This window comes from Chrysochloris asiatica, unplaced genomic scaffold (genome assembly GCF_000296735.1).
Source record: "Chrysochloris asiatica unplaced genomic scaffold, ChrAsi1.0 scaffold00007, whole genome shotgun sequence".
In the NCBI taxonomy this organism is placed as follows: Eukaryota; Metazoa; Chordata; class Mammalia; order Afrosoricida; family Chrysochloridae; genus Chrysochloris; species Chrysochloris asiatica.
In genome coordinates, this window is record NW_006408525.1 from 28,317,603 (window position 1) to 28,340,710 (window position 23,108).

At 46.8% G+C, this 23,108-nt stretch overlaps 1 protein-coding gene across 7 annotated transcripts in view; it reads left to right on the forward strand.

The window, feature by feature from the left end:
* ATP6V0A1 (ATPase, H+ transporting, lysosomal V0 subunit a1) overlaps nt 1-21,681 on the forward strand; it is an 86,660-nt gene extending 64,979 nt beyond the window's left edge. For 3 of the 7 annotated variants that reach the window (XM_006832669.1, XM_006832671.1, XM_006832667.1), the window contains 8 exons: nt 1,261-1,379; nt 3,063-3,279; nt 3,682-3,789; nt 8,946-9,053; nt 9,981-9,998; nt 14,567-14,684; nt 15,025-15,196; nt 21,482-21,575. In XM_006832669.1, coding sequence (XP_006832732.1) covers nt 1,261-1,379; nt 3,063-3,279; nt 3,682-3,789; nt 8,946-9,053; nt 9,981-9,998; nt 14,567-14,684; nt 15,025-15,196; nt 21,482-21,575 — 954 coding nt within the window. Of the gene's footprint in view, nt 1-1,260; nt 1,380-3,062; nt 3,280-3,681; nt 3,790-8,945; nt 9,054-9,980; nt 9,999-14,566; nt 14,685-15,024; nt 15,198-21,481 lie in introns of those variants that run through there. The other 4 variants (XM_006832668.1, XM_006832672.1, XM_006832670.1 and 1 more) reach the window with 3 other exon arrangements.
* The last annotated feature ends 1,427 nt before the right edge of the window (nt 21,682-23,108 follow it).

Consider the following 23,108-nt stretch of genomic DNA (forward strand, 5'->3'; position numbering starts at 1 on the left):
ACGGCACTTCACAACAACAACAACAAAATGGGACACACAGGTATAAGTATCCATTGAGCAATTGGAGTTGCAGAACTGAGTTTCAGGCAAGACGGGCTGGAGAGAACCAGTCACATGCTGTCAGGTCACCTAGTGTTAGCTCTTCACAGAAAGGCCAATTCAGAGAAAAAAGATGCTTGGCTAGGTGGTGGAGGCTCTGGCTTATCAGGCCACAGAGTGTGCACTTGAGTCTAGAGGTGACAGTGTGACTTTAGAGGAGGTTTTGGCACAGGGAAGTGTCTGGGTCAGAGTCAAGACTTAGGAAGACTAATCTGGTAGCCAAATAGAGGAAGATAGAACTGTCCCGAAAGTATCACAGGCATGCAGGCCTTAGGTGACAAGAGCTTAAGGCAATTGATAGATGAACAACTTCCCGCCAGGGTGCAATCAGTATAGTGCAGACCGTGAGGAAATCTACATGGCAGATGAGCAACCCAATTTCTTCAACGAATATTTTATAAGGACCAAAAAAGAAGAAACCTGTGGATTAGAGACTTAAGAATCAGACCACCATTTACAATGTTTATTTGGATCTTCATTCAAATAAATAAATATTTTAAGAATTTTTAGAGGCAATCAGGGAAATGTAAATATTGACTATATTCATGATGTTAAATATCATTGTCAAGCATAGTGGATTACAAATTGGGCTGCTAACCGTAAGTTCGAGTCTATAGCTGTTCCATGGGAGAAAGAGGAGGCTTTCTGCTCCCATAAAGATTTACAGCCTCAGAAACACCATACAGGATCACTATGAGTCAGAACCAACTCCACGACACACCACCAACTACAACAGTGTTGAGGTCATCCTTGAAAACTGAGTCCTTACCTTTTAGAGATCCATACTGAAATATTTACAGGTAAAATGATATCTGGACGGACTTTGCTTCAAAATAATACAAAGGTGGGAAGTGGGTGGAGATCTGATGAATCAAAATTGATAAATTAATAGTAATTAATGAAATTGAATGATAACAGGTACAATATTTTTTGTAATTTTCTGTAGTGAAAAAATCAACTACCTTTTAAATAGATGTGTTGTTAATTGCTTTCGAGTCAGTTCCAACTCATAGTTACCCTGCTTAGGGTTTCTGAGAAATGACTGATTTGAACCACCAACCTTGTGGTTAGCAGTCTAGTGCTTATGCTACAGTGCCACACTAGGAGGAATATTTTTTCTGCTGAGACCTCTTTGCAATACCTTTTGTTTTCTTATGACAGATTTGGAACATTGCTACCAATAAATTGACCTTCCTCAACTCCTTCAAGATGAAGATGTCTGTTATCCTTGGAATTTTCCACATGATGTTTGGAGTCACCCTGAGCCTTTTCAACCATGTGTGAGTTGTTCTGTTTCTGTCATAGGAATACTTTGTGTTAATAATACCTTTGCCTAAAGAAAAAAAAAATTTTAAAGACTTTTATTGTGAATTGAGTGAAAGTTTACAGGGCAGATCATCAGTTTTACATTCAACAAATCATATACTTTGTTTCATTACAATGGTTATAATCCTCTCCATGTATCATCAGTTAACAGTATTTCTCTCTATTCATTTTAGCTGTTTTTGTTTTTTAAAGTCAGGCATATATAACAATTTAAACCACCAAAGGGCACATTCTCCAAGTCTGTCTCCTGGCTGCCAGCTCTCAGTCCCTCTCTTCCCATGAATCTAGAGTCCTCCGCTGCTCCCTCTCTCCATGTCCCCATCTCTGCCTCCATCTCTGGATAAGGTCTCACATTCTGCTTGTGATCTTCTCCCTTGATGGTCCTAGGGTTCTGTTTCTGGACTGTAAGATTAACTACTCTGCAGGGTGTTTTTTTTAATGTTTTATTGTGAATTATGTGATAGTTTACATAGGAGAACATTAGTTTTACATTCATCTTATCGTATATCATTTCATTGCCATGGTTACAATCCCTTCCACACATCATCAAACAACCAAAGGGTGTATACCCTACAAGCCTGCCTCCCGGTGGTCAGCACACAGCCCCTCTCCCTCTCTGGGTCTAAAGTCCCCAACTGCTCCATCTCTCCATGTCATTGTCTCTGGTGTCACTGCTTCTCTGGGTAGGGTCCCGCTCTCTGCTCTTCTCCCTCGATTGTCCCAGGCACCTCTGCTCCTAGACTGCAAAGTTAATTCACTCCCCTCCTTGCTACAAACTGTCTACCTTTACATTTCCAACCCTCACAATCAATCCTGATAACAGTTATTCACTATTGTATCACAAGAGACTTATCTGCATTTCCTTTCATCAGCCCCACCTAGACAGATTGGCTGCTTCTCAGTGGAGATTCTATCTTGCTCCACACCCTCTGGATATAGGTTCCATCTTGAAAGCTTGTAAGCCAGTCACTTCTTACCCTAAAGAAATTTTTGCCTAAAGAAATCATAACATCTTTGAGAGTGATTAGGAATTTAGAACCCCATTTTATGTTGTAGAAGTGCTTTTATAACAACTCATCTTCAGTGAGGCTTAATATTAGCCTCTTAAGAATCTACAGTTTCAGCTGATGACTGGGGGGCAGGCTTGTAGGGTATATACCATTTGGTTGGTTGATGATGCATGGAGGGGATTGTAACCATGGCAATGAAATGATATACGATAGGATGAATGTAAAACTAATATTCTCCCATGTAAACTATCACATAATTCACAATAAAACATTAAAAAAAAAGAATTTACAGTTTCAGTACAGATCTTTGAAAAATATTTGTGCAATTTTGATCAAAATGAGTAAGTTATTTGTCTTCTTTGATGTGTGGCTCACATAAAATTGTGAACGAAGTGTAAGAATATACTAGGCTTCCCAGTCCCTTTCACCTGGTTGACAGTGGTGCAGGGATGGTCTAAGACACTGATGGGTAATTTCCAGTGTCTGTTGCCACCAATGCCTCTGGTTTCTGCTTCTCAAAGAGATGAAAATAGAACAGGGGGAGGCATTCGATAGAAAAAAATGGAGTAAGTACTCCATTTAGTGTCCTCCGTTCGCTCTTAATGTATGTTTTCTCTCTTCTTTTAGCTATTTCAAGAAGCCCCTGAATATCTACTTTGGCTTTATTCCTGAAATAATCTTCATAACCTCCTTGTTTGGCTACTTGGTTATCCTCATTTTTTACAAGTGGACAGCTTATGATGCTCAGACCTCTGAGAAGGCGCCAAGCCTCCTGATCCACTTCATAAACATGTTCGTCTTTTCCTACCCAGACTCTGGGAATACGATGCTGTACTCAGGACAGGTGCGTCAGCCCCCAGGTGGGCTGTCTTAATTAGGGGGATACTATAGGTCAGGAAGCTACATGTTTCCCTCTCCCTAAAAAAGCTAAGAAAAAACCCTTTCCTATAGCATTTGGTTTTAGTTCATGTGTCCCACATCTAAACTCAGCCCATCCTCCTTAGCTAGGAAGGACCCTTCTTTGATTGTTGTATCCAAAAGGGTAAGAATTATATCTCCCATCCTACAGGTCCGCCGGTTCCTGGGTTTTACCACAACACTTGCTCATTATTTTGAGAAAGTGGATAATATTATTCATAGTAATAGGAAAGAACTCTGCCTGCTTGGGGGGAAATATATGCTGGAGTTGGAAACTGTCTATTGGATTCATGAACTTTGATGTATGTGTCTTGTCCTTCCTGTACAGAAAGGGATTCAGTGTTTCCTGGTAGTGGTTGCGCTCCTGTGTGTACCTTGGATGCTGCTGTTGAAACCACTGGTCCTTCGCCATCAGTATTTAAGGAGAAAGCATTTGGTGGGTGTATTTTTGTTGCTGAAAGCTACTAGACATTTTTTTTCCCTTTAAGATCAATACAGTTAAATTGATCTCCCTGTTGGAGGTAGTTAAATGTACATGAGTCTGAATACTGTTAAAATGCATTTGTGTTACATACCTGAGTATGAGCACCCGTCCTGTTGAAGTCAGACAAATAAGTATCTGCTACACAGACATCGGGATTCAGCTTTGCATACCCGGGGTAGAGAGAGCAGGTCCTTTCCTGTTTGTCATGATGTGCTCATCAGAACCCAGGCCTGGGCCTGTCTGGATGCAGCATCAGCCAAAGTCAGGCAGCAGAAGCTATAGACAGGCGGAGCCACTCATGTGACTTGCCTGGACAGCCACAGGGCTGACACTGAGATATTTTCTTTTTTAAAATGAGACAATGATATTTTCAACAACCAGAGCATCTGGGAAAAAGGTTTGGTTTTAAAGTACATTGATTTTTTTTTTTTTTTTTCAAAAGCAGCATACATACATGTGTTTACTTAATGTATGTGTGCATATGCGTTCTCCCCTAACATGCACAGTTAAGTTGCCAAATGTTCAGTGTTGTGTGTGGTTTCTGGTTACCCAATACTGCTTACTTATTGTAATGCCTGGGAGAACCCAGAAGATCTTGTTGCATGACTCTCATATGCTGTTAGATTATTACCCCTGTTGGAGAGCAGTTGAGTTACAAGACCCTCCTTCTCCCTTTTCTGACCATCATCATCTTTCCATTTACCCTTCATTCGTCTCTCCCCTTCACTCCCTCCCTCTTTTGTTCTCTTCTTCCTTCTTCTTTTCTTCCATTCACTATCAGGAAGGGCAACCTGTGGAGGTCCCAGTCAGCCCAACCCCGAGCCAACAGGGGCTAGAGGCAGCAGCGGCTGCAACAGTGAGTGAAATTCCAACCAACAAACCATCACATTATGTTTAAAGAGGTGGCAAGCAGTGCAGCAGAGTTCTCTTGAACTCTATGGAGAGATTGGGACATGTGCTCTCTTGGAAAGTATGTCCTCGTTACTCATTGAGGCGATGACAGAAGAGATTTCCACCTCTTAAGAATAGATTCAGACAGCATCTTGACCATTTCTATTCAAATATGTAAGTACAGTCATGTTCATGGAAACAAAGTGGCTGTTGTACCCTCTTGGAGAGTCCCATTATCTTCATCCAAGACAGCAGCTCTTGGTCTCATCCACTTTCATGTCTGTATTTGTGACCATGTACTGGATGATTCTTCAGCATGTATGTCAAGGCTTCTCTGGGATTTCTTGGATTGGTTTCCCTGCACTTTAAGCTTCTACCTTAGAGTGATACTTGGGCATTTGGTCCTTTTCAGCAATGACGTACCGTCTTTCCGGTGGAAACCTAGTAATGTCAACTGTTGTGAGAGTCTCAGAAGCCCTCATGTCCTCGACTGTTCCAGTGAGACCTCCACTCTCCCGTGTGTCTCGCTGTGTGTACTACACATCTGGTGTAACAACCAAAAGTATCTTCTGTCTTCACCTTTTCCTCTTTTGTTATAACATCATGACTCAATTAGCAACACTTTGTATGTTAAGCTTTTGAATATTTGTCCTTAAAAAAAAAAAAAAAAATCTTAATCTCTTAACCAAAACCTTATCTTGTACTAATATCCACGTTACTCTAATATATGCTAGGTAATGAATCTATAAAAATTTAAAAATATCAACAGTTATGATTACTTAATATATTCTGTGTTCTATAGCAGTATCATCATGGTCTTTTAAAGAAAATCTTTAAATGGATAAACATCTCCTATATTAGGTGTACCTAAGCATTTTAAACTTAGAAAAATACTTGGAATCATCCTTCTAGAACCTTCTATTATTTAAAAGGGCCAATACTTTGGATTATAAATTATTTTAATGTTGTTGCTTAAAATTATTTACAAGTAGGAACTTTGTCTCTCCTTCCATATGAGGGGAGGGGGGAATACCCATTCATTTATCTTCTTTCCACATACTTCTTTCTGCTAGCCCAAATATATATAAGATGTGCTTCTGAGACGATGTGGGTGCTCTTAAATCTGGCATCCTCTTCTGTGATAATCTCCAAATTGAAGGTCCCAGGCTGAAACCTTCTCAGAGGCTCCTTAATCCATATCTCTTTCTGGAAAGCAGTTTACAGGCATCAGGATGATCATTCCACAAGAAGGGCCCTGGACTCTCCACCTTAGAAGGCTGGGGATATGAACACTGATCTGTTTTTATTTTGTTCTTTGTTCTGGTCTGCGTCTCTTGGTGGTCTGTAAGCAGTTTATCCAAGTTTGCTTTTGTTTTGTCTTAATCTAGTTGTGTGTTTCTCATTCTCCTTCCTGTATTCATTCCGTATGTTCAGAGGAGATGTTTGTCAGTGTCAGGCTGGGAGTTTTCGCCTGTTTCTCCCTCATGTCATTTGCTGGGTGGAGAAAGCTCTGGAAATGGCTCTCTGCTTTAAGAGGCTTAAAATCTGAGCCGGCCTCTTCTACCCTATAACCCAGCTCAGGGTACACTGGAGTCCCCTCCTGTCACCAGTGCCACTTACAGCTGCGTTTCCAGCTTGTACCTTTACAGAGTCATCAGGTGTAGTATGCGCCTGCCCTGGAGATGTCCAGGGCTTCAGTGGTTCTCAAATCCAGCCACATGTCAGAATCACCTTATGAAGTCTAACACACACACACACACACACACACACACACATACACACACACCCCAGCAGATTAAAACAGGTAAGTAGAAGAAGAACTAAAATTGATACATTATTAATTCTATGACCCAGACAGTACTCTTCTGGCCTTAAAAAAGAAAATTAACACAAAGGCATACTTAGTTAGAAAAAGCAAATAGTATTAACCCCACCACTGTTTTTTCCTCAAGAGTATTATTAGAAAAAGGTTTTGATTGTAATCTTTAAAATACCTCCTGCTCATATTGGAATATGTCTGTCATCTATTAATATAAATATGTTTTATCACAGAAACACATTGTTGTTAAGTGCCGTTGAATTGGTTCTGACTCATAGTGACCCTGTATTGGGTTTCCAAGAGGTGGCTGATGAGCTTGACCCACCGACCTTGCAGTCCAGCACATTTAACCCACAGTGCCACACCAGGACTCTACAGACACATGTTGTTGTTGTTGTTATGTGCCGTGGAGCCGGTTCCGACTCATAGCAACCCTGTACAGGGTTTCCGAGGCTGTAAATCTTTTACGGGAGCAGAAAGCCTCATCTTTCTCCCACAGAACAGCTGGTAGTTTCGAACTGCTGACGTTAAGGTTCGCAGCCCAATTCGTAACCACTACGCTACCAGAACTCCCTACAGACATATCTACAGACATATATTGTTATTGTTAAGTGCTGTCGAGCCGATTCCAACCCATAGCAACCCTCTATAGAGTTTCCTAGTAGGAGCAGCTGGTGAGCTTGAACTGCCGACCTTGCAGTTCAAATGGCTTTGCAGTCTGGTGCATTAACCCATAGCGCCACACCAGAACTCCACAGACATATATATATGTATACTAAAAAAAAAAAGGAAATTGTGTTTTAAACTATAGTACTTTTTCCCTTATTTTATTAGTTTTTCAAAACTACTTCATTCTTCTTGATGGCTGCTGAATATTCTCTAGAACATTTTGGAGAATATACCGAAATTACGGACTCACTCTTGTTACTGAATGTGTTGACCATTCCCAGTTCTTTGTTGTTACAAACAGCGAGGCAGTTACCTGTCCATACTTCTCTCTCAAGGTTTGTATAATGCTCCCGGCCCGAGGGCCTTATAGACACTCCCAGCAATTATACAATGTCTACCTGGGGAAATGTTTTTTAAATATACATTTCTTGACCCCCACCCCAGAACTACTAGATTTACAATTTCTAGGGCTGGTATTTGAGAATCTTTGAAATTCCACTTTCAAGATGATTCTGATGTGTCCAGTTCTCTAACAACATTTGAGAACCACTGAGGAAGAGTGAGAATTTGCCCAACACTGAGATCTGATAGTGGTGGTTGTTAAATGCTGTTGAGTCCATTCCAAGTCATAGTAACTCTATATAGGGTTCCCAGGGGGCAGCTGGTGGCAGTCCAGTGGTAAATGGTACACACCAAACCAAGGTCTGGCAGCTCGGAGTAGCTGCCAGGAAGGCTGTTTGCCGGACAGCAGTCCTTGAACTCTTGTCATGTTTGGCTCCCAGGACAGAAACAGTATGGAATGGTTCTAAGGGCTATACCTTAAACTTTTTCACTCTGTGATAGATTGGTTTTAATTGATGCCTGTCAAACTTTATCCCAATTTTACCCTTTTTTTGCACCCAAAAAGTCATTTTGTATCAGTAAATCCAAGCTTTTCCAAAGCATGTTGACTTTAATAACGTTCTGTTTATGAAGACCCTGTTAAAACACTCAACTCGGGGTCTGCCTATATTCCTAGAAGGGTTGTTTTAACATTCCAGAATCTTTCATTTCAAGATTAGTATCCTTCTAAATGCAAGCTAACCTACACTGAACTTTTTTTTCCTTCCCTGACCAATGGCAGTACTTTTTTCCTGAGCAAAGACCCATCTATTTCTGGTAGAAGTTTCTAGAACTCTTGGACTCCTATTGAAAACTTTTCAGATCAGAGTAGAATCACCATGTCAGTTAACTCACCTCCCTTGATCTTTAGTTCCAGAGAGACCTGGGCCAGTGCAGGCTTTATAGGAGAACTACACTTATGAGTATGTTTGCATTGAGCTTTTTATTCAAACAGGATTCTTAGTTAGCGGTGACTGAGGCCAGGCGGGTGTCGCTGTGCAGACGGCAGAACTGCTTATTTCTTCTGATGCATGTGAATGTGGACTGGGACCTGGGCAGTAGTTATTGGGGTGGGAACAGTGATTTGTAGTTTTTGGGTTTTTTGTTTTTTTTTCCAATCACTACTTTTGATTGTGGTTTAGGTGAAAGTTTACAGAGCAAATTGATTTTCCATTCAATAATTCAGTGATTGGTTTTTACTTAGCTCTGTCGACCAGTGGATTTTGTTGCTGTTGCTAGAATTTATGCTTTTCTGAGGTTTGTATGTACTAACCATCGCCCTTGCCCACCTCACAGAATGTCACAGTAAAGCCCAGGCAAATTCTACTCTTTCTGTTCGCCTGTGTAGGGAACTCTCAACTTTGGTGGGATCAGGGTGGGCAACGGACCAACAGAGGAGGATGCTGAGATTATTCAGCATGACCAGCTCTCCACCCACTCAGAGGACGCGGAAGAGGTAAGATCCAGTGGTGTGGGCCTCCTCTCCTTCCACCTCGGCCAGCCCTAGTCTTGTGTACCTCAGAGACCTCGCTCCAGTCTTCTCCTTGAAAAATCAAAATTTGAAAACTAATATTCAGCCTGCCTCAGGCTTCTTGTGGCACCACAGCTTTTACAGTGGGCCGCTGCTCTGACCCCCAGGGCTGCCTGCAAAAGCTACAGCCGCTCTGTCTGCCGTTGCTTCTTAGACTGCATGTTGCGCACAGTACTCTACATGCAGCTCTCAGTGACTAGCTCTCCCCAGGACCCACACAGGCAGCGTAGGCCCCAGCATCCGAGCTCTCACTGCCATAAATAGACCATATAGGAGAGCTGCTTCACACCTTGTCCTGCCCAAGAATCACTCAAACCATGACTGTAATCCTTGGTACTTTTGAAGTTCTGACCCATTGATTTACTCTTGTTGTAACCTTTTTTTTTTTTTTTGGGGGGTGGGGGGAGCTCTTTGTCTTACTTTTTTTAAAAGAAAAGGAAAAAATAGTAAGGTCACGCTAGACTTTTCTCCAATATACCACCGCCAAACTTGTTTTTTAAAAATCCAATCTCCCTGCGTGACCACTGGCAGTACAAAACCTTTGAACTGAACATTTGATTATCATCTACTTGTTAGGTTCTTTTCAAAAGCAAATAGGAGTTGAGAGCTGGACGCTTCATTCTGTCTGACCTCTTCACTATGTAGATGGCTTTTTAACAAAGATATGACTAGCCATTCAATCCCTGCTGATTTTGCTTGCCGTGTATGCTGAGGAGTTCTTCCCCCAACATGTTGGTTAGCCTATACAGTGCTAACAAGCCTTCCCAAGAAGCAATGACAGCCTTGTGCTCATAACTTGTAATTTTATGTGTGGTGTGGCCTCCCCACTAAGTGTAAATTTATGTTTTCAAGCCTACCGAGGACGAAGTGGTAAGACGAAAGCTGGCTCTGCCTTCATGTTTATCTGGGGCTTCTCTTCCCACCCTTGTGATCACCCCCTGGGCCCTCCATGACACCGTGCATCCTGCATCTCACTGGCCACTTGGAACCAGTGTGTGAACCTGTGCTCTGAAAAAGCTGCTCTCCATTCACTGCATCTCATGTCTGTCACCTCTGCCTTGCTTCATTGTCTCTGCTGATCTAACACCTCTGAGAGCTACAAGTAATGTCTGCATTGGCATTCTTGAAGTGACTCCCTTTGGGGGTTGAGTCCCATTGGCCTCGGCCATCCTCTCCTGCGATGTTGTGGTTGCTCTGCCACTCCTCTGAGTGCTTATGGGCCAAGCTAAGCCTTCCTCCCTGTCTGAGATGCAGCCAATCTCTTCCTGCTGCCCTCATCAGCTTGATGTTTCAACCCTTGGCTCGGGTCAGCTGTACCTCATGTGGCCCAGGTGTGGGAGGTAGACCACTTTCAAAAGGAGGCTTTGCCTCTTAGCAGCACCCCAGAAAAAAATCCATCTGTATACCGGGAGTTCATATTATGTACACCAACCCACACAGAGGGAGTAACAGAAGAAAAAAAAGATTCAGACTACATTTGGAATAGATGACCTTCTAGTCTAGTAATAATGAGTCATTTAGCAATACACAGGTTTGGATTTGGGTTTTTAAAGGCCTTGTTGCATTGTTGATACCTTCCCCCAAAACTTCTCTGTAAAATACCCAGACTATGAACTGGCTTTCCTGGTCTGAGGGGGCAGTGGATGGGAATGTGGAGCCTCTTTATAAGAACTGCAGTACAGTAGGCCCTGTGTTCCTTGGGGTCACTCGGCCTGTGCACATCAGCCCCCCGCACCCAATGACCCTGCCAACTGCGCTGCTTTCTCAGTGCTTTTCATGTTGAGTATCCAAGGCCATGGTCATGTTCAGAATCAGGTTATTGTGCACTGATGTCCCCATTTGCAGCCATATCCCAGGGGAACTCAATGTTCAAACAAGATGGACTGTATAATTCAGCCTGCCCAGTCTCTAGCCACTCACCTCACTTGGGAATTTTACTTCCTTTGGCTTCCTAAGTAGTCATAACATTTTATATTTTTCAGGCATGTATGACAGTCTAACTCTCTAAAGTAGCTAGCTCAAGATTTCAAACAAAGTAGATTTTTTAAAAATCCAGAACTTTTCCATTTTGCTCTGGCTATAAAAGCCTGCTTGCCCCGTGTAGAACATTGCTCCAGCCCAGTGGAAGCAGCCGTCTCTTTTTATGGGGGTGTGCTCAGGACCACGCAAGCCAGTTGGTTAGTTGGAAGATCTTTGATGGCTGTAACCATTCAGCAAGGGTCAGCAGTACCTTGACCAACACCTCTCCCTCCATCAGTTCTTCTCTCCAGTTACTTTCATCCCACCCATATATATATTCATTCATTCATCCCACCATCCATTCATTGATCCCACCCACCTGTTTGCTTATTCACCCTCCATGTGCCAAGCACTGTGTTTGGTACTGCAGAAACAGAGAGTAAAAAGCAGTCCTCACCTTCAAGGAACTCCCAGACAAATTGAGGACACGGTCCAGTAGCAGGTGCTGTGTAGAAAGAAGTGTGCCCAGGATGCTGCAGGAGCTCAGAAGAGGGACCCTGACAAGCCCCAGGGTGCACTGGGGAAGAGGAGATCCAGGAAGACTTCCCAGAGAAGGAGGTTCCTAATCTAAGCCTGGTCAAGCAGGAATCTGGGGAGAAGCGGCAGACCCACCAATGTGTGTGCTTATTGTGAATGCACATCACACTTAGGGGATGCGCAAGTATTCTGTTGCCTGGAGCACAGTCAGTAGTAGGGGGGATGGTGAGAGGAGAGACTAGAGGTTGACAGAGATCAGCGACGGCCGGGGCTGCAAGGAGTCATCTTGGGGCACAGTCACTTGCATCACCAAATACTCATAGTGGCACTGTAGTTAGGATTATTGGATTGGGCATGGGGCAGTCTCAAGACATGGAAACCCATTAATCTGATATGACTGAGGGAATAGCTATGGAGCCTGAAGTGAAGTAAGGCATTTTCAGGGGGAGCTGCAAAATACAGGAACCAGTATGAGGTGTTAGGAGTCCTGGTGTGGTATTGTAGGATAAACACTCAACCACAAGTTCCGTTTGAACCTTAAGGTCTGTGGTTCAAACTCACCAGCCACACTCTTTGGATACCTTATACAGAGTCACTATGGGTCAGAACCGACTTGATGGCACTTAACAACAAATGAGGTATTAAAGAGGTAAAAGCTAGAGGTTCCAGTGTCTTAATGATTGTAGGGGATGAGAGTGTGTAAAGATTCAAGATTGACTTCCAGACTTGGATCTAAGGGCAGTGGCAGTACCCTTTTGTGGGACATGGAACCTGGACTAGAAGTAGGTCTTGGTGCGGTTAGAGGAGAACAATGAACCAGCCCAGGTTGGGTGGTGTTGAGTTTGAAGTACCCGTGGTAGACCCAGGAGAACATGGAGCACAGCCAGTTGGAAGTAAGCAAGGCGGCTGAGTTGGAGATGTCTATTTGAGAGTCACCCGTAGTGGTGTCCGTGGAAACCCTGAGTGGTGATCCCATAGAACAGAGAAAAGGACTGAGGCTGCAGCTCCAGGGAACACCAACATTTAAGAAAGAAAAACCATGAAGAACACAGAAGGAACACCCAGAGAGGTAGGAGGAAAGCCAAGGGAAGGCGAGTTTTTAGGAGGACAGAAGAGGGGAGAGCGGCAGATACTGTAGCCCCGTCAGCTCTGTAGAATGTCTGTTGGTTAACGACATGCTCAAAAGCGCTGGCTTGTGGGTCAGAAGGGTAGAAGCCAGGGTGCCGGAGGGTGAGGAGTAGATGGCTGAGTGCTGAGGAAGCTGAAGTAGAAAAGGCAGACAAGGAGTCCATAGATAGAAGGTTGGAATCGTAGCTGCCATAGATTAAGGCAGGTTGTGAGTGGCAGACCCCTTCGCCATGCCTGGCTGGATTTCTCATTAACTCTCACCTCTGAGGTAGGTACCATTATTTTCCTACTGTGTAGATGAGACAAGTGTGCAATGGAAGGGAGGAAAAGTGAAGAGAAGCTTCCTGCCTCCTTTCCTCTCATGTCCTTTTTTAAAATGGAAACTTGAGGTAAAGTAAAAATGCTGAAAGGGTCTGGTAGAATCAACTGCGTGGTCACTGCTTTTTCTAAGCTCTTAACGGTCAAGGCCTCAGTCCTTGGAGATGGGGACTTTCCCATCATCTGAACAGGAGCTTTAGGGTGACAGCCAACAGTGATTGATTGAGGTTTCTCAGTGTAACTAGGAGAATTGAAGAGTCTGTTCTGGGAGAAAAGCCAGACATATGCTGGATGTGCATTGTCAGAGGTGAGGAAGATTAGGCATTGGCCCAGAAACAGTGTGCTGGAACCAGCCCCCCTCCTTTGGCCTGGGCTGTGGTGGTCCTAGCAATCCAGCTCCTTTCACATGCCCTGCCCACATGGATTTCCCAAGGCATTTTGGGTATCCTTTGGGAGTCATGTGAGTCTTGAAAGATCCCTGGCCCTGTGAGGATCAAACTGAGGAGGGTTCAAGAGGCTAAAGAGGCTGGTTGAGCTCACATTAGGGCCTGGGGACCCAGTGGACCTGCTGCCCACCCTGCGTGCACATGCTCACAGGTGATTGACTGCCCCAGCAGGATCATGAGACCCCCGTGAGAAGCACTTGGAGCTCCTGTAGCCTTTGAGTTGTATTTCACCCGCAGCTGTGCTTGGAGCAGTGTTCACCCTGAACTCCAGAGAGCTTGTCCCTGTCCCACCCTTTACACTGGAAGTCATTTTTGGTGTATAAAGGAAAACTGGAAATAAACTGAGGGTGAGGAAAACACGATCAGGAGATGCTCTGTTTGGCATCAGTCAGATATCCATGTAGGAATTTGTGACACTTTGGCCAAAATGTCCCCTATTTAATCTTATCAGAAGTTACAAAGAAAAGATTATCTTGCCCCCAAAAGGCTGTAAAAATGAGTAAAGTGGGAATAGAGGTTTAGTGTCTTCTCCAGGCACTTTCCAACTTGATCTGTCTCCTGGGACCGCCCCCTTCCTGCTCTCAGTGGATTGTTGAGAGCAGGGGTGCCTCCTCACCAGCACCCACGAAGGTGAGAATCAGCTAAAGCTGGTCCACTAGCAGGTTCTTATGGTATAGATCCAGACGGTCACTTTGTCTCCTAAGTGCTTTAACTCAGCAGCCCTAACAGGGAGAATAAACAAATGTGCTAATCAAGATGGAGTTGGTAAAATGCAATGTGTTGAAGGAAGTAAGGGTGCCCAAGTTGGGGCTAACCCAGCTGGGAATTCTGAGGAAGACGTAGCTGAAATCACCTGAGTTCAAGAGTGAGTGTAGATTTAGTACTGGGTGCCCCTGGCCCCCCGCAGGGTGAGGCGCTGTCCAGGTAAGCAGTTCCTGTCCTCTCCCAGACAGCCGTTAGTGGAGTACTCAGGCCCAGGCTGACCGTGTCAAGCTTCGAGCAGATTCCCCTCCTTGACTCTTACTGTCTCTCCGGTTTCCTCCACGACAGTTTGACTTTGGGGACACAATGGTCCACCAGGCCATCCATACCATCGAGTACTGTCTGGGCTGCATCTCCAACACCGCCTCCTACCTGCGCCTCTGGGCCCTCAGTCTGGCACACGCACGTGAGTAGAATTCTCCCAGCCCGAGAATTTGGTCTTCCCTTTCTCTCAAAAAACAAAACCCCACTGCCATCGAGTTGCCTCATAGTGGCCCCATAAGACAGAATAGAGCCTCATCGTTCTGCAGAGCGGCTGGTGAGTTTTAACTGCCTATCTTGTGGTTAACAGCCCACACTGGGCCCACCATGCCACCAGGGCTCCTTTCAGGTGGGGTTTAAATTGAGTGGAATTCGTAAGAGCCCCAGGGAACAGGAAACCCTGCAGCGATGCATGTAGGAGCAAACCACAAGGCCCACAGCTGCCTCTTGCTGCCCTGAACCACCACTGTCTCCCTGTTCCCCAGAGCTGTCTGAGGTCCTTTGGACCATGGTGATCCACCTGGGCCTGCGTGTGAAGAGCTTGGCAGGAGCGCTGGCACTATTCTTCATCTTCACGGCCTTCGCCACCCTGACTGTGGCCATCCTTCTGATCATGGAGGGCCTCTCGGCCTTCCTCCACGCATTGCGCCTACACTGGTGAGTGGCCTTGGCATCTCTCCTTACAAAATCCCCCCAGTCTCTTTGCTGGGAGCGGTTGCCTGACCACACAGGAAATGCCTGCTTTCTCAACCTTGCACCCAAGGGAGCTGCCTGAGTAATAACTATCAGAAGAAGTCCACAGCTGATTTTGGAAGAGCGCTCCTCTCTCACAGCCTCTAGGGAGAGGTCTCTGGCTGCTGGGGGTTGTCGGGTTACCTCTCATTGCCTTGCCCATTCTCAGTGATCTTAACTGTGGTGTGAAAGAGCTGCTAAAGTTTGGGGGTTTTTGTTGATTGTGGGTTGGTTTTTTTGTTTTTCTTTTTGTCCTGGTATGTATGTTTCTCCTGTTTTCAGAGTATTGGAAGAGAACAGCCCTGAAAATAGATTGTAAGTCCAGGAAAGTGCTCAAGCACACTGCACCCCAGATGTGCCCCTGTCAGTCTTTTGGCAAGGACCCCTGGGCACGCTATTGTGCTATGGGGGAATTATGGGTTTCATAGTATGTAACGCAGTACATGAATGCAACTTCTTCAGATGGGCGGCTTTTGTGTGTGTGTGTATTGCTTACTTGTATTTTACATGGGTTTGTAGGTCTTAAAAGGAGCCCTGGTGGGGCAGTGGTTAGTTAAGTGTTAGACTGTTAACCAAAAGGTTGACGGTTCAGAACCGCCAGTCGATGTGTGGAGAAAGATGTGTCAGTCTGCTTCTGTAAAGATTACAGCCTTGGAAACTCAGTGGGGCAGTTCGACTCTGTCCTATAGGGTGGCTGAGAGTCAGAAGTGCCTCATCAGCTATGGGTTTGGGGGCAGTTCCTCGTAGCTCTGTGTGGAGACAGATAGCCCTGTCCCAGGGACTGGGAGAGCTATGTGACTCTCTGGCCTCAAACTGGGGTTGCCAGATCTTGCAAATAAAAATACAGGACACCCAGTTCAATTTTAATTTCAGATGAACAGCGAATGCTTTTGAAAGCATAAATATGTCCCAAATGCTGTATGGGACATTGTTGTTACTAAGCGTCATCAAGTCGGTTCTGACTCATAGTGACCCTGTGTAAGGTTTCCAATGAGCAGGTGATGAATTTGAACCGCTCACCCTGTGGTTTGCAGTCCCTTGCTGATCCTACAGCGCCTTCTACTAAACACTGGACAACCTGTATTTTATCTGGCATCCCTGCCTCCTACAGGTCATTTTTGGACCTCATTCCTTCCCCTGTTTCGGGCCCTCAGGGTCCAATGTCTCTGGCAGCTGTAGACCAACTGTTGTTGTTGAATGCCGTCAAGTCGACTCTGACCCTTAGCAACCCTGTATAGGGTTTCTGAGGTGCAGCTGGTGAGCTTGAACAGCCAACCTTGCAATTCAAACAGCTTTTCAGTCTGGCACATTAACCCACAGCGCCACACAATGCCCAAACCTGAAAGAAAATCCAAAATCTCAATCTGAGAAAAGTTCCCAACTAAGTAGACGATGTCTTCCCTTATCTTTGATTGCTTTCCTGGCTCAGTTACAGCTGAGCCGCCTCAAAGACTCAGCTGTTTTTCTAAATTACAGAGAGGGAAATGAGGCATGTAGTAGCAAGAGTGGCTGGACAACTCTCCTGAAAAAGCTCCTTTAGAGAATCCGTTCTCATTGGACACTGCTTTTCTCTGGCCTGGCTTTCTTCCTCCTTGCTCCTCCTTTTCACCCGAATGGATGTGGAGCCAATGAGGTTAGGAGTAGTGCGTGCTTCAGACTGCTGGCGCACTATGCTGTTCTCAGCTTATCAGTGTCCTCTCTCCCCAGCACACTTCCGTAGCTGCTTGGTGTGAGGGAACGTCTGAGTAACAAGCTTGTGGTGACTCACTTTTTCTTGCCCTCTTGGCTTCCTTCCTTCCCTACTCACTTCTCTGCCTCTGAGCCCCTGAGCTGAGGGAACAATTGCCACCCAATTTTGCTTCCAGCCCCAGAAAGCTGCCTCTTCTCTAGACAAAAACTATGTGACAAATCATTGAGCAAGACATGCCTGGACACAAGAAAGTTCACCTGGGCCTGGACCTGATTTCCAGAGTGTGACCCAACTGTACAAATCCAGAGTGAGCTGAGGCAGTTTGGGAAGACAGTTTTTCTTGCCAAAAAGATTACTTCTCCTTCAAGATCACCCGTGGCCTTCAAGTGGTGGTGTCTTCCTATGCCCTGATGAATGGGACTGAGGGAGTGATGAATAATGAGAGTGCAGGCTTCGGAATCACGCTGACCTGGGTTTGAGTCAGCTGAGCAGAGCAGTTAACTTCTCAGAACCTCACGTTCTCTCATTTGGGAAAAAAAAAAAAAGAGGATAATATCCAAGTGGTTGTGATTAAATGTTAAATAACACACACACCCGGTGTCTGCTGCGGGGCCTGGTCCCATCATAAACAGGTGTCCAAGGCCCATCCCCCTGCTCTGCTTAAAATGGGATGTTCTGGCTGTGGTCCTCTTTTAGCTGAGGGAGAAAAAAGAGGAGAGTCCCTAAAGAGGCGCATACATGGTAACTCAGAATGTCCTTCGGATTGGCAGGGAACAGATCCACCATACAAGCTGTACTTTTCTTTCTTCCATTCTCTCCTTTCTTACTTTCTTTTCTTTCTTTCCCCTGGTAGTAGAACTAGTGACTAAAGAGGGGGAAATGTGAAGCCCTCCCTTGTGAAACTTTTAGAATCTAATCATAAGAGAGTGGTCAGCTTTGGCGTGTAGAGATGCTACCCCACCACTGAAAAAGCAGTGAATGAAATTGGTGCTTGTGCGCCCCCTTCTGGCCGAACGTGGTGTGCTTCGAGGATTCTCAAGTATTGGGAATCCGGCCAGAGCTGCAAGGAGAGTTCTGAGCTGTGGCCATCTTGTGAGTGGTGGGAACAGCTGTCCTGCTGAAATGGCTGCAGGGATTTTGCTGCTGTTTTTTCTGGCGTCCAGCCTGGGCGCCTTCTACCTCTCTTTACCACTGATGTCGAGCTGGGCTTTCCTGGTTCTGATGCAAGGGCTGTCCTATTATACATGTCCTGGGTCTCTAGTGTGGACAGAAAATCGTAGCAAATATAAACCACCAGCCTGAGATTTCCTGCACAAGAGTCACAGTGAATGGTTGAACTATTGGAAGACTGTAGGTTAGTGTTGTTGTTAAGTGCCGTTGAGTCAGTTCCAACCCATAGCAACCCTGTATAGAGTCTCCGAGGAGCAGCTGGTGAGCTTGAACTGCCGACCTTGTTGTTCAAACCGGTTTTGCAGTTGGCACATAACCCACAGCGCCACACTAGGACTCCATAGGTTAGTGTACTCATCAGCTGATGCTGTCTTCTGAGTTTTGTCTTTTTTTCCCCTGCCTACCATATCGTGGCGTCCTAGTGTGGCGCTGTGGGTTAATGCTCCAGACTGCCAAGCCATTTGAACTGCAATATTGGTGGTTCAAGCTCACCGGTGGCTCCTCAGAAACCCTATACAGGGTCGCTGTGGGTCAGAACCGACTCGACAGCACTTCACAACAACAACTATATCAAGTGGCCCGACTCTTGCCCACCACAGTTTTAGACATGATTACCTTATCAGAAGAGGCCTAAGACTGGGATACAAGTTGTAGTTACAACTATCAGCGCCAAATCAATTTAATGCAGAAAGACTGACATCCTGCATCCTACCTTCAGCCTTGTCCCTTCTGCTCTAGCCAGCTGTCCATGCAGGCAGGTGTGCATGCTGGCGCACTGACAGACTGGTTGCCAGTTAAAGGGACAGAGTTCAGGGCCGGTGTGCTGTAGGAATGCAGTGCTGTGGTGACATGGCAGGGATGGGTAGCTGCCTCAGGGGAAGGGAGAACCCCTGAAACAGAGTTCCGGGCTGGCATTTGGACCACTTGACATACATGTGTGCCAAGGTCCTGAGCTGCTCAGAGAGGTCAAAAGGGCCAGAAAAACAGCTCAGCACAGAGTCTTCTAAAAGTGCCTCTCCCCCATCACATCCCCACCAGGAAAGAGAACAGGTTCCTCCTTCACCCACTCAAGGAAATGGGGTTTCCTGTTACGTGCCAGGAACAGCCTCTCTGGAGTCCCCCACTAGTTCCTTTGGGCCACTGAATGGCCTTTGCTGAGTGCTAGAGCTGGACAGGTGACAGAGAAGACCACCTGACTTCCTGCGGCTCCTGTCCCATGTGCTTTCTCCTAGAGATGCTTGTCAGGGCCCTGGAGGCCTCCGAGCAGAGCAGAATGGCAGGGCCCTGGAGAAGGCAGGCGGCCAGCAGACCCTACTCCACCCAGTCCCAGAGAACTTCATGTTTGTACTCTCTCAGGAAGCACATGCCTCCCTGGCAGGGGGGGCCTGGGAGCAGGGAACAACAGGGAAATGTCTTTCCAGCTCGAAGGCTATGGGTGGCTGGGAAGGGGACTGAAGGCAAGTGACCCTGAGATGGACCCACTGAGTGTCTGACGTAGAGCAGCAGCTGGTAGGAGAGATGGTGGGTGTCGGGCTCGCCCGTTGTCTCCCATAGCACTGTGGACAGAATGCTCTCACGGTGCACCCCCTTCCTCTACTGAGCCCCGCTAAGTGCATGAGTCACACAGCCGGGTAATACCACAAGCAGCGGAAAAGGGAGCTTCCAGTCCATTTGTCCAGGCTGGAACTACAATCGCCTGTATGTGGTCAGGGTTGTAGTCTCACCAAAGCTGGAATTTATCCCTGTATCATAGGCTAGAACTGTACTTGACTTGGCCAGTGTCCAGATGTATAGTGTTGAGTGAAAGAAGACATGAATATCTATTTTTTATTTTTCAGAAATACCCTTACCATATCAGAACACAACCCACCCAACATGAAAAAGTCAAACCTAACAGAAAACTGCCCCCTCCACCACCCCACCCCTCAGAATGGCCTCAGTAGTTGGGAAGGATAGAAGGACTTCTTAAGTATGTTGGGACCTGGGGAGGTGGGGGGGATCAGGACCTGGCTTTGACTTGCTCTCTCACATGTATCCCATCCTGCTTCCTTGTCCTGGACCCTGTGGGAGAGCTTGGCCCAGGCTCTAATGGAAACCTTCCAGGGTCTAAGAGGCTTTGGAACCTTGGCTCAGCCCCTGAGGAATGTAGGGTGAGGGAGAAAGCCTGTCATTACTCCCACACAGAAAATTCTGCTTCTCAGGGCATGGAGTTGGCAGCTGAGGTGCCCCCAGCCCACACCCTAGGACTGAGAGGGCAGCTGAGGACCTCTTGGTGCCACAGATGGACAGGGCTCCCGATCTGCTGGCCTTGGGCCACTTCCTCACCCTTTCATTCCTCCTCCCTTCTGGGCTTGGACTGGGAGTCCCTGCTGAGGGCAGGAGGGGGTCTGAATTGCTCAGATGACTTCTGAACACCTTTGGCTGCCCATGGACTGTGACCTGTAGCTTGTCACAGCCCCACCCCGGCTGTTCTTGGGGGGTCACACAGCATATGTGGAAAGTATTCCTCAGGGCAGTGCTCCTTGGCTTTGTTATTCTCTGAATCATGCATTTTTCTGCCCATATTTGGTGGCTGTGTGGTTGCTGGCAGCCCTCCAGGGTGTGTGAGCAGGGGATGCCCAGCCAAGCAGCTCTGCTAAAGGGAGGGAAGGAGGGCTTCTCCCTGCCCCTCAGCTTCCCGAGGCCCCAATGAGACACCAGGGATGCATATTGAACTAACTGCCTGGGAAGGGACTTAACGTTCTGTTTTTCCTTTTAGTCCCCAAGAGAAGGAGTCTGTCTCTGACGTGTTTGTAGTTGGAGAATATGTTTGCATTACTTTGAGACAACTTCCCTTCCTAACTGCCACCCCTTTCCTGGGAATTTCCTCTCTTAAATTGAAAGCCCAAAGCTGTCACCATTCACTTGCTACCCCTCCTCTTCTCCCCATCCCAAAAAGATACAACAAAGGCACAGTGGTGGTTGTCAATTCCCAGAGTCCTCCCCTCAGAGGTCGGCTGGGTGAGCCACTGGCCAGAGAGGAAAGCTTGGTTTCTAGGTCAGCTGTAGATTAGGAATATATTCCTAGGAGACATTAGAAACAAACTGAATCATGGGAATGCATATTCTTCATTGTTACCAGATACTAAAGCCAATTTAACTTTTTGCACGTTTCTGTGTGGAGTGTGTTGCATAAACACACTGCTCAGCAGGACGAAGCAAGAACAGAACCTAGGGATGGAGGGATGGGGGTCTTGCTGAGGGCCCAGAGCTAAGGAAGATGTGGCACGAGGCGCAGCATCTTTCTGGCCCCACTGGGAAGTCTCAGAAGTTTCTGTGGAATGATGACTTTTCCTCTTCCCTCTCCCCAGGGTCGAGTTCCAGAATAAATTCTACAGTGGGACCGGTTTCAAGTTCCTGCCTTTCTCGTTTGAGCACATTCGGGAAGGGAAGTTTGATGAGTGAGCCCCTCATGGGCTGGTGTGGCCCCAGCCGCCCTCCCTGCACCTCTCCGTGGTGGTTAGCCACACTCCTACTGCCTCCTGGTCTTGATCTCTGGGCACCAGGGCATGTGTGTTGTTCCTGACACTATCCCCCAACCGTGTGTGAGTTACTTAGAAGCAGCCCTGCCTGGGTCTCCCTGTACTACCCATAGCTTTGTGTGTCGTGAGCTTCTAGAGAAAAGCTGGGCCTTGGACCCCAGCCTTCATCTAGCCAGGCAGCCCTTCCTTGTCCGCCCCCTAGTGGTGCCCCAGTTTGTGCACTGACACTAATAAACCTTTGGGCCAGAGTGCTTGTTAATCAGGAATTCAGCTAGACCCAACAGAGCCGTCATGGGTGACTTCTTCCTGCCAGCCCCAAGGCCCCCACATATCCAACATCTCCCACCTCTCACCACTTGAAACTCACACCCTCTCCTCCTTGCTCCCAAGTGTCCCCCTCAGAGTCCTGGCTGGCTCCTTGGCACTGGTGTGCCCCACTTTAGTTGCTGTTTTCTCTCACTCCCTGCTGGCCGGGCACCGGCCCTATTCAGCATGCCCTCTAGAGGGAGGGTTCAGATTGATGCTCTTAACTGGTGGAGATCCTGAGACCCTCCCCACCCCCAGTCAGGATGTCTGAGAGTGTGGTCTGTCTGAAGTTCTGCTGTGCCCACCAGCACCCCTCTCCACTCCTGCACAGAACCCGAGTGGCACGAATGATGTCCTGGGCAGGGCAGGCCAGCACCAATGACGGCTGCTGATTGGAGTCCTCCCTGCCCTGCCACCCTAGCACAGGGCTGTCATGTGAAGGCCCCTTAATCATGCATTGGTACAGCAGTGCTTGCTGCTCTGACTGAATCGATCCCCACCGTTTTCAGTGACAGGGAGTTCCTTGATTTCTCACATGACTGGCCCACCGCCCCAGCTTCCCTGTGCTCGCTCAGTGCTGTGAGGTGACAGTTGTGTGCAGTAACCTAACTAGGATCTTGTGCTGAGCACCGTCCCCTCTCCCCATGGAGGTTTACTTGCTCTTTGCTCTGTTTACAGCAGGGTGTGAAGCAGAGTTTTTGTCAGGGAACCTGCTCAAGGCCTCCCGGTTCAGACATTCCTGTGCTGAATAAAGTGTGTTTGACTCGACCCGGAAGGCTGTCTGTCTCTGTGCTCACAGCCCCAGTTGGCAAACCATCCAGGCTGCTCTGCCCTGCCCAGCACACCACCCCCACGACCTGGGGTCATTGCAGAAGTGGGGAGGGGCATGGTGTCCCTGGGGCCTTGGTTTTCTAGAGCCTATCTGCTGTCCTAAACCCTTTACCTCTGTCCTCCAACTTTTCTGCGTTTCTTTCTGATCAAAGGCCACAGCTGCAGTGACCATGGCTGGGCAGTTAGTTTGTGAAATTCTCAGCCTATCTCAAGTTTCACAGGCACCTTCCCGCTCCCATGAGCCAAGGCAGCTTGGGAGACACTACCCTGGGGTGAGGAGGCAGAGGGAGGATTGGGACACCCACCCACCCTTCTCTCC